Here is a 14,063-nt window from a genome sequence, read left to right on the forward strand (position 1 = left end):
TCCATTCATCTCAACCTTAGTCCATCCTGAGCACACATAAAATTCCTTTCCAAAGATTTCCCTTCATGAACCTTCTACAACTTTCCTTTGCCTTCAAACTTCGTCCCAAAGCCATTTCTCTCCAAATAGCCAGTCTCATTTAGGACAAAATTACTTTCATCTACCCTCAACAAAAATGTATTTCCATTCCTTATATCTTTCTTACATACCTCCTACTTGCCTACATACAGGGTTGCTTTCCTTATTTTCCATCAGTCTCAAGTACACTTAGCAGAATTTTAACTCTTAGGAAACCTTAGTCTCCAATTGAGGACTTAGTAACCAACTGAGAGGTGTTTACACTAGATTTTTTTTACATGGTAAATTCATGAACCAATTAAGTACAAAGCATGTTTTCCAATAGGTCCAAATAGCCTTAATTTCTCTGCAATAAGAAGTTAAAAACACAAACCCGTGTCAGTAGTCAAAGCTTTAGCAACTTATTCTATTTGGAAAATACCTAGATGTCCAAGGGGGTGCACTTTACTCCTTGACCTTGAGGATGGGAGGAGGAGCCAATGGTGATGAGGTACTGAGGAGGGTATAGGAACCAGTTACGTAGACCACACCCAAGCTGGTGCAGAAACAGCAGGGGTAGGGGGAAGGCAGAAGAGGCAAGGTGCCAGTAGAAGGCAGAGAAGGAAAACCTAATTCAAAACCTTAACTCAGAGGAGCAGACGCCATGTTTTTATTGTTCCACCAAAGTGGAAATATGGAGTCCACATCAGTCCAGAGAAGACTGGGAATTTCCCCGAAATGAATGGAGTTTCAGCAACTGCTTGGGAACATCCTTTAAAGTCCCCATCCCGAGGTAGACTAACCACAGTTGGCTCCAATTATAACTGTTAACCTGGGAAATGAGGGAGAATCCCTCACATCTATTAGGCAGAGGAACAGGGGGAGAGAGCCAGGGTCCCTCCCCTTCAGTATGGTTCTATCTCGGCCAGACCAATACGGTTCCCTTCTTGAGATTCCTCCTGATATCGGCTGGGTTTCTGGGACTTTCCTTGGTTGAGACATTTATTCTTTCAATGTCCTTTCTCCTTGCAGTAGGCCCACTGACCCCTTGCTAAGGAGGTTCTGGGCCTCCCCCCTTTTGGCGGCTAGACTTTCCCCATCCTTTTGTCACGACTCTCTTGTGCCTCTGGAGCAAAGAGGCTGTAAGCCTCGCATCGCCTCTCATGATAATCCCCGGGGGAATCCCCTTGCTGCTGGTCATATTCATGGGTTTCTCAGCCCCTGCTCTGATCCCCCAGAGGAGAGCCTCTTCGTACCGGTGGGGGGAGGGAGCCCGGTGAGTCATAAGGTGGCAGAAAGACAGGATCTTCCTCCGGGTCTCCTGCACACACTAGGGAAGTGGTGGGTTGCTTCTTTGGCTCCCTGGGTGAGTCTCTGGATAAAGCAACTGAAACCTTTGCCTGGCTCTGCTTGCTATGGATGAATTGCACCCACAGCGGAGGATTTCAGGCAATTTCAAGCCAGTAGTTGATGCATGGAAATTGATCAGGGTGACCTGGGTCTCTGGAGACAACATGCCAGATGCAGCGGACCATTGGGACATCCAAGGTTCCCTCAGAGGACCCTACTACAGCAAAAGTGGGCCATTCTAACTCACATAGGGTCCTTAACATGCCAGCGGTTATCTTAATTCCATAGTCTCCCAAAAACCCCTTCTTTGCTCTGTCCCGACCCCATGTTCCCGTGAGGTGGAGTCACAAAGACAGACAGAGGGATAGGGGTGTCCCCTCTAATGAGGAGACCGGTCAGATGCCCATCTGTCCGTGTCCTGAAGGAACTTAGGGGACGTTTAGCCATAGCGGTCTCAGCTTTGTGACTTACGATCAGAAACTATTCCGATGCCACCACAGAGTGTGTGCCATTCACCACGGAATCGCAGACGAGCCCACTCAGACTCCATGGGCTTCTGGGGACCTTAAGGATGCCTGCCCGTGGAGGCATAGAAGTGAAGTCGGCAAGCAAGCTAGACCGAGTCACACATTCACACTCACATACACACCAGAGGTTATTACATTCCCTCTCACAGAATTCCTACCTGTGAGACTTCTGAGGTCTCCGGGGAGTGATCAGGCCCCCCTTCCACTCTTGTGAGTGGGCCTGGCTAGATTGGGCCCCAGCCTTACCGGTTCCGACGTCGGGTCCAGGTCCTCACCTGCCAAGTCTCCTCCAGTCCGGCAGGAATGGCGGAGCAGGGTTGGCCCGGGGCGACCGAGTGGGAGACTGCTGAAATTCAGGCAGGGTGCGCCTTCTCCCTTGCGAATCCTCATTCCATCACTGCCTCGTCATTCTCCCAAACCAGTGGCAACAATGGGCCGGCGCAGTTGGGTTTCCCAATCAGGGAACCAAATATGTTAGGGAACCAGGATGGAACGCTGGCGGAAAAACCAAGCCGGCACTCGGAGGTGGAGATCTCGGTGGATCAGAGGTTTATTTAACACTGGTGGGCTCAGAGGAGACCGTTTCTCCAAAGATCTGAACGCTGAGTGCAAGTGGGAAGGGTAATTTATAGTTGTCAGCTTCCATAGGGTTTTGGCACGCGCGCGCCCGCTCAACAAACAGGGCAAGAAGAACCCGGAAGAGGGGTCTCCAAGCTAGAGACCAGAGCTTGTTTTAGTCCCGTCGGCCATCTTATGGTGTAAAACTTTATTCATTTTCCCAACAGTTTCTCAAGAATGTTATCCTCTTTTTGAAGCCAGAGCCTCCCATAATCTTTACCATCAAAACTGGCAAGCTCTAAGAAAACAATTTACCCTTACTGTGAATGAGGCCAAACAAATCATTTACTTCTGCTCAGACTGTTAATTACTATCCCCTGAATTCCTTCCCAGCAGGAACAAAACCCCGGGGCCTCAAGCCTAGTGAGATTTGGCAGGCTGATGTTAACGTTTACCCTGCATTTGGTAAACATAAGTATATCCATGCATCTATAGATACTTATTCAGGTGTTATTTTTGCCTCAGCTCATACAAAAGAAAACACCAAAGTGATCATTCAGCATCTTCTGCATGCTATTGCAGCCTGGGGCTTCCCCCACACAATTAAGACAGATAATGGCCCAGACTATGTCTCCTCTTCATTTCGTGACTTCTGTGCCTTATGGAATATCTGACATATTACAGGTATTGCTTAAAACCCACAAGGCCAAGCTATTATAGAACGAGCATATAGTGCTCTAAAAACCATGTTAAAAAACAACAACAAAAACAAAAACAAAAACAAAAACAGAAAAGGGGAACATACCCATGGCAGTCTACATTACAACCTCAACTTCTCCTCGACCATGCTATGATTACTCTTAATTTTTTAAATCTTGACCCTCAGGGACTGACTACAAACTGAATGGCACTTTTCAAAACGAAGAGAAGCCCTTTCACCCTATGGTGCTGTACAAAACCCCCAAAGGGGGGCCCGCATGGTCTGGGCCCACTAAACTTCTCACCTGGGGTAGAGGATAATGTTTGTGTTCTTTAAGATTCTGGACTTCTGTGGAACCCCTCTCAGTCAGTGAAGCTGTACCATGGCGTGGTGGAGACCCCTAGGATATCTTCCAGTGAACCAAAAATTCCAGAGAATGACTCTGAGTGAGCGGTCACCAGCCCCCTTTTTCAAGATGGATGAAGCCTCTTTATGGACTGCTCATGCTGAAGCCACTCCAGAAACGCAAGTCCTTGCCCCTGATATAACATGAGGAAGCCTTAAATGCCTGTCTAACCAGGCCGGCATCCTCTTACAACACAATGGTATTACATACACTCCTGACTCGCACCTGATGGCCATGATCTCCATCATTGACAGAAATTCGATACGAGCAACACTGATTCTACTCCTTGCCCTCATTTGTCTAGGCCAAGGTCAATATTCATATTTGGCTCATCCCCTTAACCCACCTATATTCAATAGCCTAGCACTCCTAGACCAGGATATGCCTATTAGCAATACTGACACTGAGTTCATGGGAAGAGCCAACCTTAACCCTCCCTTCCAAACTAAACAAGAACATTGGCTTTATATGCTGAGACCTGAATGGTGGCTTACTTCAGTATGTGTGTTACTAAACTTAGCAATTTATCTGCCTGCCTTAAACTAAAAATCAACTGTTTTTTACATGTACAGCCCAAAACTTCTACCAGGCCAGACAATTTTACCTTTTTCTCAGCCACAAGCTTTGATATACCGCAAAAAAACAAGCATATCTCACACTCCTAATGTTATAGCTTGCTCTAGTCTCAAATATTCAGACCACCCCTGGAACAACATTCCTTGGGCAACCTGTTATGGAGAGACTGAGCATAATCTTCACTGGGGTAATTGGACTATTATTGACAGGGGTCCTAGAGGACATCTTGAAACAAAATATTCTCATAAGACCATATCCTTTGGCCAGTATAGTAAGGAGGATATTTTTTTGGAAAGAGGGAGGCTTGTTTGGCCCTATAATTTCTGCATATAAAGGGAAATTAAAAGGACCTTGGCTTGTTAGTCTTTGGAAGCTAGGTCTTCCCTTCTTCACACTACAATTAGCCATGGTGAAATTTATGTAAAATGACATGTTAACTTAACTTGGGCTTCCCTGCACAATGTCCAACTTGCATGGACTACTAATTGTGTCCCTTCTCCCTACGTTCTCTTTGCTACCTCCACCTTACAGGTCCAACAACTAGAAGCTAATTATAATATCTCTACTTCTCAGGGCTGGTTTATGTCCTGCATAAGTAATAATATCATCACCCAATTAAATATATCCTCCTAGTTAGTACTTAGACACCGTGTCTCAGCCTGGGTTCCTGTTAGATAGGTCTGAGCCCTATATGCATCCATCAGGACTAGGTGTGCATTTCAAGCTTATTTGATACTGGCACTCTGCTGCATGGCAGAAAAGATTTGTTGGTCTGTTAATCACGGGCATCTTCACAGCAGTAGGCATTATTGCCTCTGCCTCTGTAGCTGGAGTCAGCCTGCATCATACTATCCAGACAGCCCATGTGCTTAATAAGTTTATGATAAATACTACCAAAGAGTCTGTAAGCCAGACTTCCATTGATAAACAAGTTTTGGCCCCCCTCGAAGCTCTTGAGGCTGCAATGGAATTTACTGGAAAGAGACAAGATGTGGGAGATGCAGGAGAGAAGCATCAAAGGAAAAGACTTCAAAAGGGAAGGGCTGGAGAAGGTGCAAGGCCTTAGGACATGTTTACACAGCTGAAGGTGGCTGTTGCTAGTAAGGGACGCCTAGAGCCATTAACATTGTCCAGGGCTGGATCCTCCTTGACACCTGACCCTTCCTAGTGTTATAGAAACCAAGTAACTTGAAATTCAACCTTGAAAAGCTAAACCATTAGATTGATTAACACACTTGCTTAGCTGACTTTATGCACGTAGTCTTTAGCAATTACCCTAATAAGAAGAAGCTTCATTCTGGAGTCGGGGCCTCATTCCGACTGGAGTATGAGGACCTTCACTTAACTGCACTTTGTTTGCCGACTCATTTTTTGCGACTCCGGCCATACTCCCCGCAACAATTGGCCTAGTCGGCAGGATACGGCACAGAAAACAGTCTTCGAGACTACTTTGGTTTACAGTCACAGAGGACCAAAACAGAGCAGTAGGACAGGTAAGTCCTGGCTTTGGGATAGTGAAGGATGGGAAACTCCCAGTCTCATGATCATGATGCTTACTCTAAATCACTTCGTACTTTATTGCAAAGTTCAGGAGTAAAAGTGAAAAGGGGAACTTTTGATGAGCTCTGGTACTTGGTTAAAAAACATTGCTATTGGTTTAATCCGTCTGGAAAAATCTTTTAAACCTTAAACAATGGAGACTAATTATGGAAACGCTTAGACGTGCTCATCAAAATGGAGATATCATTTCTTTAAAAGTTTGGTCTTTATGCTCTTTAATTGAGATGGCTTTACAGCCTGACTCAGAACAAAATATATGTTCACCTAAGTTAAAAACTCATCAAGAAGAAGGAGATGAGTTGGATTTTACATCTGATAGTTTTGAGGATGAGTCTTCCTCTGAAGATCAAAGCTATAGTGCCTGAGGAAGATACTTTACCAAAATGGCCTCCACCGCCACCCACAAATGATAACTTGGAGGCTACTGCCTCCCTTATAATAAAGTATACCCCCTACTGCTTTAACTGAAAATACAGAAATTGCTACTCATATTAAACGAAAGACTGCCTTTCTAGTCACTTCCAAACTTTTTTCTAATGACCAGCCTCACATAATAGTTCCTTCCAAGGAACATGAGGGCCCTATCATTCCACCTCTGATGCGAGGGTTGATAAAAGCTAAGCAGGAAGGAGATTTAGAATTGATACAACCGGTATCAGAAATATTTCCGGTTACTCTGAATGCTTTTTCACCAAATGCACAATATCCTAATGGAAGCTATAATGCTGAATAGTCTCAGATCCCTGTAAAAATTTTTGAACGATCTTAAAATGGCATTAACTCTCCTTATACGCAGGGCTTACTTTCAGCATTTGCCGACACCGAACGCTTGATTCTTAAAGATTGGGAAATGTTGGCTAGAACTGTTTTATCCCGTGCTGAATATTTACAATTTATGACTTGGTGGGAAGATCAAGCTAAGATTCATGGGGGAAGAAACGTTCATGATAATATTCCTATTGACAAGGAACAACTTTGTGGACAAGGACAATATTCTCAACTAAGAGATCAATGTGGTTTGAGTGATCAAGCAATACAACAAGTAATACAACAATTGCTGTAAGATGTCTTGGCAACGTATAGCTACCCCAGGGGAGGTTACCCCCTCATTTGCAAATGTTAAACAGGGACATAGTTAACCTTATGTTGACTTTGTAGCAAGATTAAGAGATGTTTTGGCTAAAACAATCCCTCAAGCAGGCCTAAGGGATTTGTTGCTTCCTATTGTGGCTTATGATAATGTTAATTCAGAATGTCAGTGAGCTCTTCCTGCTATAAGAGTGGCTGTTGGGTCCATGGCTGACTATGTGAAAGCATATGCTGATATCGGTACCCCACTTTACAATATGAACCTCCTCGCTGCTGCTATAAGAGGGACAGACCCTTTTAAATCTAACACCAAATGCTTTGGTTGTGGAAAAAGTGGCCACATGAAAAAAAAGACTGTCGAAAAATAAAGGAAAAATTTTTTAAAAAGATAAGCATAATGTTAATAATACCAGTACTGATAATCTATCTAAATTAATGTCTCCAACTGCTTTATGCCCTCGTTATAAAAAAGGATATCATTGGGCCAATCAGTGCCATTCCCAATATCACAAAGATGGGCATCCTCTTCCACCTCCTAATATTGATCAAAATCAGGGAAACTTATCACGGGGCCTATCACATGGCCCAACAAACAAAATGAGCTTTTATCCAGCCAGCAATGGGTCTCAACACCACAACATCGACGGGTCACAGACCTCCGTCATGCAACAACTGGGAGTGCTGCTTAGATCTCCCTGCTGTACACCCAGTTGTTTTGCAGTCTTCCTTGGGTGTCGTTACAGTTAGAACAGGAATCTATGGACCTTTGGGAAAAGGCACAGTAGGCCTTATTTTTGGACGGAGTAGTCTTACACTTAAAGGTATTCATGTGCTGAAAGGAACAATCCAAATGACAGCCCTACCTTAGTTTAAAGCTAGGTTCTCTTTTCTGCTTATTATGGATCTTTGATAAGAAATACAATTGCTGAGAAGTCTGTTTTGCTTGCTGTTTGCTATGAGCATTGTGAGACCTTTCCTGAATGTAACCCGCTGTGTAGTAGAATGGGTTGTAAACCTTCCTAAATGAAGTCTGATATGTAATGGAATGAGTGGTTGTACATAAACTAACCGGCGTTTCTCGCTTCTGTAAACCTGCTTGCTTAGCACATTCCTCACCTATCCCCTTCCCCCTTTTTTCTCTCCCACCACAAGTAACGGACAAAGCCTTCCCGCCAAAGGACAGACAAAGGACGCCCAATCAGAAAACCACAAATGTCCGTACTTTAAAATCGACTAATCAGGCCCCTCATAATTTGAAACCTCACCTATGCTGTTTGTCCCTGTCTATAAAAACCCTACACCAACTCTGATCGAGGCCTCTTAGCGTCACTGGCAATGAGTGCGCAGAGGTCCAGGTTCGAACCTGCAATAAACGCCCCTTGCCGCTTGGCTTTGACTCACGACTCTGGTGGTCTTTTGTGGGAGGTTTAGGAACTTCGGGCATTACATTTGGAGGTCCCACCGAGACCTCCCCCGAGCCCACCAGACTTCTGGTCAATGGGTCGTGTCTGATTCCGATCGGTAAGTAAGCCGGCTCTAACGTTCTTCTTTTTCTCTTTGATCTGTGTTACTTCTCTGGAGAACCGGTTCTGTCTGGAAGCTGGTGTGACCCTGGCGGACGCGCTATAGGGCACCCGGCCGGGGTCAGTTGGAGACGTCCACTGACATCTGGGGACCTGCTTGGTCCATCTGGGGGCCTGCTTGGCCCATCTGGGGGCCTTTTTTGGCCCATCAGGATTCTTTTCTGTGGGCTTCTTACGCCCAACGCGCCTGCGAACTAAATACTTTCATTTTCTCTATGAACTTCCAGAGTGCTAAGAAATATCTCTAGGCGTCTAAAAAAGGAAAAACCATCTAGGCATGCCAATTGTTACCGGTATTTTGATGTGATGTATGTCTGTGTGTCTGTCTGTTGAGTGGAATGATTGTTGGGAGTCAGGGGCACGCGCCTGACTTACCCTATGTGTAGTCCCACAGCATAAGCTACGGGATTCGAGTGGGCTCTAACCCGATTTCCGCGGTGATCCTCATACGGCTTAAGGCGGTCAAAATTTTTTTTGATCCAAGCAGGGGGTTTATACCTGCCCGCCCATGCTAAGAGGCACCTAAGTTCCCGCGAGGGATGCGGACGGGCGAGTACGCGAGTGCTTCTATGTCAGTCTAAATGTATTGTTACCCCTGGGCCCTTGTAATTACCGCCGTCCTAGCCATAACCCTTTCTGTTGGGCTGGCCGAGACGGCACCAGAAAGTTGGAACCGCTGCGAAAGATTTTTGTTAGTTCTTGTTTTTCTTTCATGGGTCGGATGTTTTATTGGAATTAAGTGTTTTCTCGGCTGATCAGAATTAATTATTCCATCCTTTGTTTCTCTCTCTTCCTTCCCCAGCTCCCTGCGGCTTTCCTTCTCGCCCCCTGGCCAGCGGCGCCCCCCTTCTCCTCTCCTCTCCCTCAGAATCATAATATGGGCCAAACGCAGAGCACCCCTCTCTCCCTCCTTCTCGCCAACTTCAGGGACGTAAAAGCTAGAGGACACAGCTTAAGCCTAGACATTCACAAAAGGAAGTTAATTACCTATTGCCGCTCTGAATGGCCCACCTTTGGGGTTAACTGGCCTACAGAGGGAACCTTCTGCCTCCCTGTGGTCCTTAAAGTAAAATCAAAAATTTTCCTACCAGGGAAAGAAGGTCACTCGGATCAGATTCCCTATATTTTGGTGTGGCAAGATTTAGTAAAAAACCCTCCTCCTTGGATGGCCTCTTCCTTAATAGCAGAGTCATGCCAAATCCTAGCGGCTAAACCTATCAGCCCTCCCAAGCCGCCAACTCCAGCTGCACCCCCTGTTCTCCCCGACAGCCAAGATTCACCTTTCCTAGACCCTCCCCCTTACCAGGTTCCTCCTCGCACTCTGCAAGCTGCCCCTATCCCTGTTGCACCGGCAGAGCCTCCCGTAGCCCAGCCCATAGGAGAACTGGAGAATAGGGAGGCTCAACCCGCGCCCATGCCTAATGGGGGCAAAGTCCAAGGGCCGGCCGGACATACCCGTAGGCGGGCCCCACGTGAGCCAGGACTCCGCCTTCCTGACTCCACCGTAGCTTTACCCTTACGGGAAATAGGGCCTCCCGATGATACGGGGAATCCCCGACTCCAATACTGGCCCTTCTCTACTAGTGACCTATATAACTGGAAAACCCAGAATGCCCGATTTTCTGACAACCCTAAAGATTTAATAAGTCTCTTAGACAGCGTTATGTTTACTCACCAACCCACCTGGGATGATTGTCAGCAGCTCCTCCGAATCCTGTTCACTACCGAGGAGCGAGAAAGAATTCAATTGGAAGCAAGAAAGCTGGTTCCTGGAGATGACGGCCAACCCACTGCTAACCTTGATCTCATTAACGCAGCTTTTCCCTTGACCCGACCCCCACAGGATGGCTGGGACTACAACACGGCAGAAGGTAGGGGACGGCTGCGCATTTATCGCCAGACTCTAATGGCGGGTCTCCGGGCTGCTGCACGCAAGCCCACTAATTTGGCAAAAGTGTATTCAGTAATACAAGGTAAGACAGAGAGCCCTGCCGCTTATTTAGAAAGATTAATGGAAACCTTCAGACAGTATACCCCCATGAACCCCGAGGCCCCCGAAAATCAAGCTGCTGTTGTAATGGCCTTTGTAAATCAAGCAGCCACTGATATTAAAAAGAAACTCCAGAAGCTAGAGGACCTGGAGGGAAAACAGATTCAGGACTTACTCCGCATTGCCCAGCATGTCTATAATAATAGAGAGACTCCAGAGGACAGGCAACTTAAAGCCACCGAGAAAATGACCAAAGTCCTGGCTACTGTTGTCCAAAAGCCCCTGGACAAACACAAGCCCCTAGATAAGGACCAATGCGCCTATTGCAAAGAAAAAGGCCACTGGGCCCGAGAATGCCCTAAAAAGAAAAAGCCACATCATGGTCAAAAACCGTGGCAGCCAAAAACTACACCCGCCCTCTTCACTCAAGATGCAGAATAGGGGGGACGGGGTTCGGATCCCCTCCCCGAACCTAGGGTAACGCTACAAGTGGAGGGGAACCCAGTTCAATTCTTAGTCGACACAGGGGCACAACATTTGGTCTTGATCAGACCCCATGGAAAAATTTCTGAAAAATCTTCCTGGGTCCAAGGGGCTACTGGAATAAGAAAATATCCCTGGACCACCCAGAGAACTGTGGACCTAGGAAATGGAAAGGTCACCCATTCCTTCCTAGTCATCCCTGACAGCCCGTGCCCCTTATTAGGAAGAGACTTACTCACTAAAATGGGGGCCCAGATTCATTTTATGCCAGGGGGCCCCCAAGTGACTGGCCCTCACAACCAACCCATTACCATACTTACTCTGAGATTAGAAGATGAATATCGACTCCATCAGGGGCCACCCTCACAAAGTCAAAACATAGAGCCCTGGCTCCAGCGGTTTCCAGAAGCATGGGCTGAAACCGGGGGTATGGGGTTGGCTAAACATCACCCAGCTCTATTCATAGAGCTGAAGCCGGGGGCAGATCCAGTTCGGGTCCGACAATACCCGATGTCAATGGAGGCCAAAAATGGCATCACACCACATATCCGTCGCCTCCTAGACTTAGGCATCTTGCGTCCCTGCCATTCAGCCTGGAACACCCCCCTACTGCCCGTACGAAAACCTAACAGTGCAGACTACCGTCCGGTACAAGACCTGAGAGAAGTTAACCGCCGAGTCATGGACATACACCCAACAGTACCCAACCCCTATACCCTCCTAAGTGCCCTCAGCCCAGAAAAACAATGGTATACGGTCCTTGATTTAAAAGATGCTTTTTTCAGCCTGCCTCTGGCCCCCAAAAGCCAAGAGCTCTTCGCCTTCGAGTGGTCCGACCCTGAGAGAGGCATAAATGGGCAACTCACCTGGACCCGGCTCCCCCAAGGATTTAAAAACTCACCCACCTTGTTCGATGAGGCACTCCACGAGGATCTGGGTGAGTACCGGAATCAAAACCCCGAAGTAACTCTCTTGCAGTACGTTGACGATCTTTTAATTGCCGCTGAGACTGCCGAAGCTTGCTTGCAAGGCACCAAAAATCTCCTCCGGACACTTGGTGCCCTGGGGTACCGGGCTTCAGCAAAGAAAGCCCAAATTTGCAGATCCGAGGTAACCTACTTGGGGTATCTGTTAAGGGAAGGCCAACGATGGCTCACTGATGCACGGAAGGAAACCGTTCTCCGCATCCCCCGACCCACGACCCGAAGGCAAGTAAGAGAGTTCCTGGGATCGGCCGGGTTCTGCCGCTTGTGGATACCTCGGTTCGCCGAGATGGCTAAGCCTCTTTACTTGGTCACCCGAGAACAGGCGCCCTTTGAGTGGACAGAGGAAACTGAGCAGGCTTTCCAGCAAATTAAACTCGCCCTGTTGTCGGCACCAGCCTTAGGGCTCCCCGATGTCTCCAAACCCTTTCATCTCTTCGTAGATGAAAATAAAGGGGTAGCCAAAGCAGTGCTGACGCAACTCCTTGGCCCATGGCCCAGGCCTGTTGCCTATCTTTCAAAAAGACTGGACCCAGTAGCGGCTGGCTGGCCCCCTTGCCTCCGTATGATAGCTGCTACAGCTCTAATGGTAAAGGATGCTGATAAGTTAACTATGGGACAAGAGTTACATATCACAACCCCTCATGCCATCAAGGGAGTCCTCAAACAACCTCCTGACCGATGGATTAGTAATGCCCGACTGGTTCACTACCAGGGACTATTATTAAATCCCCTCAGAATCATTTATGCTCCCACCAGAACACTAAACCCTGCCTCCCTGTTACCAGACCCGGACTTAGATACCCCTCTCCATGACTGCGCTGAGATATTGGCACAGGTTCATGGAGTTCGGGAAGATTTACAGGATCATCCACTGCCAGACGCCAAAGTTACCTGGTTCACTGACGGCAGCAGCTTTATACATCAGGGTCAAAGGTACGCGGGGGCAGCAGTCACAACTGAAACTGAGACTGTTTGGGCAGAGCCTTTGCCAGCTGGCACCTCTGCCCAACGGGCTGAACTTGTGGCCTTAACCAAGGCACTGACTTTGGGAAAAGACAAGAGACTAAATGTGTACACCGATAGCAGATATGCTTTTGCTACGGCCCACATACATGGAGCTATATACAGAGAGAGGGGATTGTTAACTGCAGAGGGGAAAACCATCAAAAACAAAGAAGAAATATTGGCTCTTTTAAAGGCACTCTGGCTGCCTAAACGACTAGCCATCATACATTGCCCAGGCCACCAAAAACCGATCACACCGGTGGCCAGAGGAAATAATTTGGCTGAACAGGTGGCCCGAGAGGTGGCCTTACAGGTGGACTGTGCTTTAATGACCACCCTACCAGACCCCAGTCCAGCTAGTTTACCAGAAAGCCCCACCTACACTAAAAAAGACCTAGACTGGATCCAAAAATTGCCTATGACTCAGTGCCTTAACGGATGGTGGAAAGCAGCGGACTGTAGCATAATCCTCCCAGAGGAAATGGGAAATAAAGTCTTATCCAAGATGCACCGAGCCACTCATATGGGCACAAGAAAAATGCAAGACATGCTAGGATCATCATCAAAGACTCTAGGACAAAAATCGAACAGATAGTTACTAGCTGTAAAGCTTGTCAACTAACCAACGCCACCAACCACGGGAAAAACCCTGGCTCCAGAACTCGCAGAACCAGGCCGGGAGCCTATTGGGAAGTAGACTTCACCGAGGTAAAGCCTGGAAAATATAGATATAAATATTTGCTAGTGTTTATAGATACCTTTTCAGGATGGACAGAGGCCTTCCCCACCAAGCATGAGACTGCGCAGATAGTAGCAAAGAAGATGTTGGAAGACATCATGCCCAGGTACGGATTCCCTACCCTAATAGGATCAGACAACGGACCAGCATTCGTTTCAAAGGTAATACAAGGGATAGCGCAGTTTATTGGGGCCAATTGGAAACTACATTGTGCATATAGACCCCAAAGCTCAGGACAGGTAGAAAGAATAAATAGAACCCTAAAAGAGACCCTAACCAAATTGACCATAGAGACTGGCGCTAACTGGGTAGTCTTACTCCCCTACGCTCTGTTCAGGGTGCGGAACTCCCCTTACAAACTTGGATTAACCCCCTTTGAAATCATGTATGGAGTGCCCCCCCCTATAATTCCCAACCTACAGTCTAATGTGTTAACTGAATTTGATGATCATGA

At 47.0% G+C, this 14,063-nt stretch overlaps 1 protein-coding gene and 1 long non-coding RNA gene across 2 annotated transcripts in view; one reads left to right on the forward strand and one right to left on the reverse strand.

Moving 5' to 3' along the window:
• The window catches only part of LOC123594922, a 35,028-nt gene extending 31,982 nt beyond the window's left edge, over positions 1-3,046 (reverse strand). Inside the window, exon 1 of the long non-coding RNA XR_006710944.1 lies at positions 2,181-3,046. This is a non-coding gene — a long non-coding RNA (uncharacterized LOC123594922). The remainder of the gene's footprint in view (positions 1-2,180) is intronic.
• A 528-nt stretch (positions 3,047-3,574) lies between these two features.
• Positions 3,575-13,686, forward strand: LOC123594410 (the record flags this gene model as incomplete). The annotated part of the gene is given in 6 exon segments (XM_045471178.1): positions 3,575-3,717; positions 5,585-5,667; positions 6,211-6,386; positions 6,531-6,776; positions 9,971-13,448; positions 13,451-13,686. Coding segments are annotated over 6 exon segments (4,362 nt in total), but the record flags the coding sequence as incomplete, so codon positions are not given.
• Positions 13,687-14,063: the final 377 nt, after the last annotated feature.

This window comes from Leopardus geoffroyi, chromosome X, assembly GCF_018350155.1.
Source record: "Leopardus geoffroyi isolate Oge1 chromosome X, O.geoffroyi_Oge1_pat1.0, whole genome shotgun sequence".
NCBI classification, from domain to species: Eukaryota; Metazoa; Chordata; class Mammalia; order Carnivora; family Felidae; genus Leopardus; species Leopardus geoffroyi.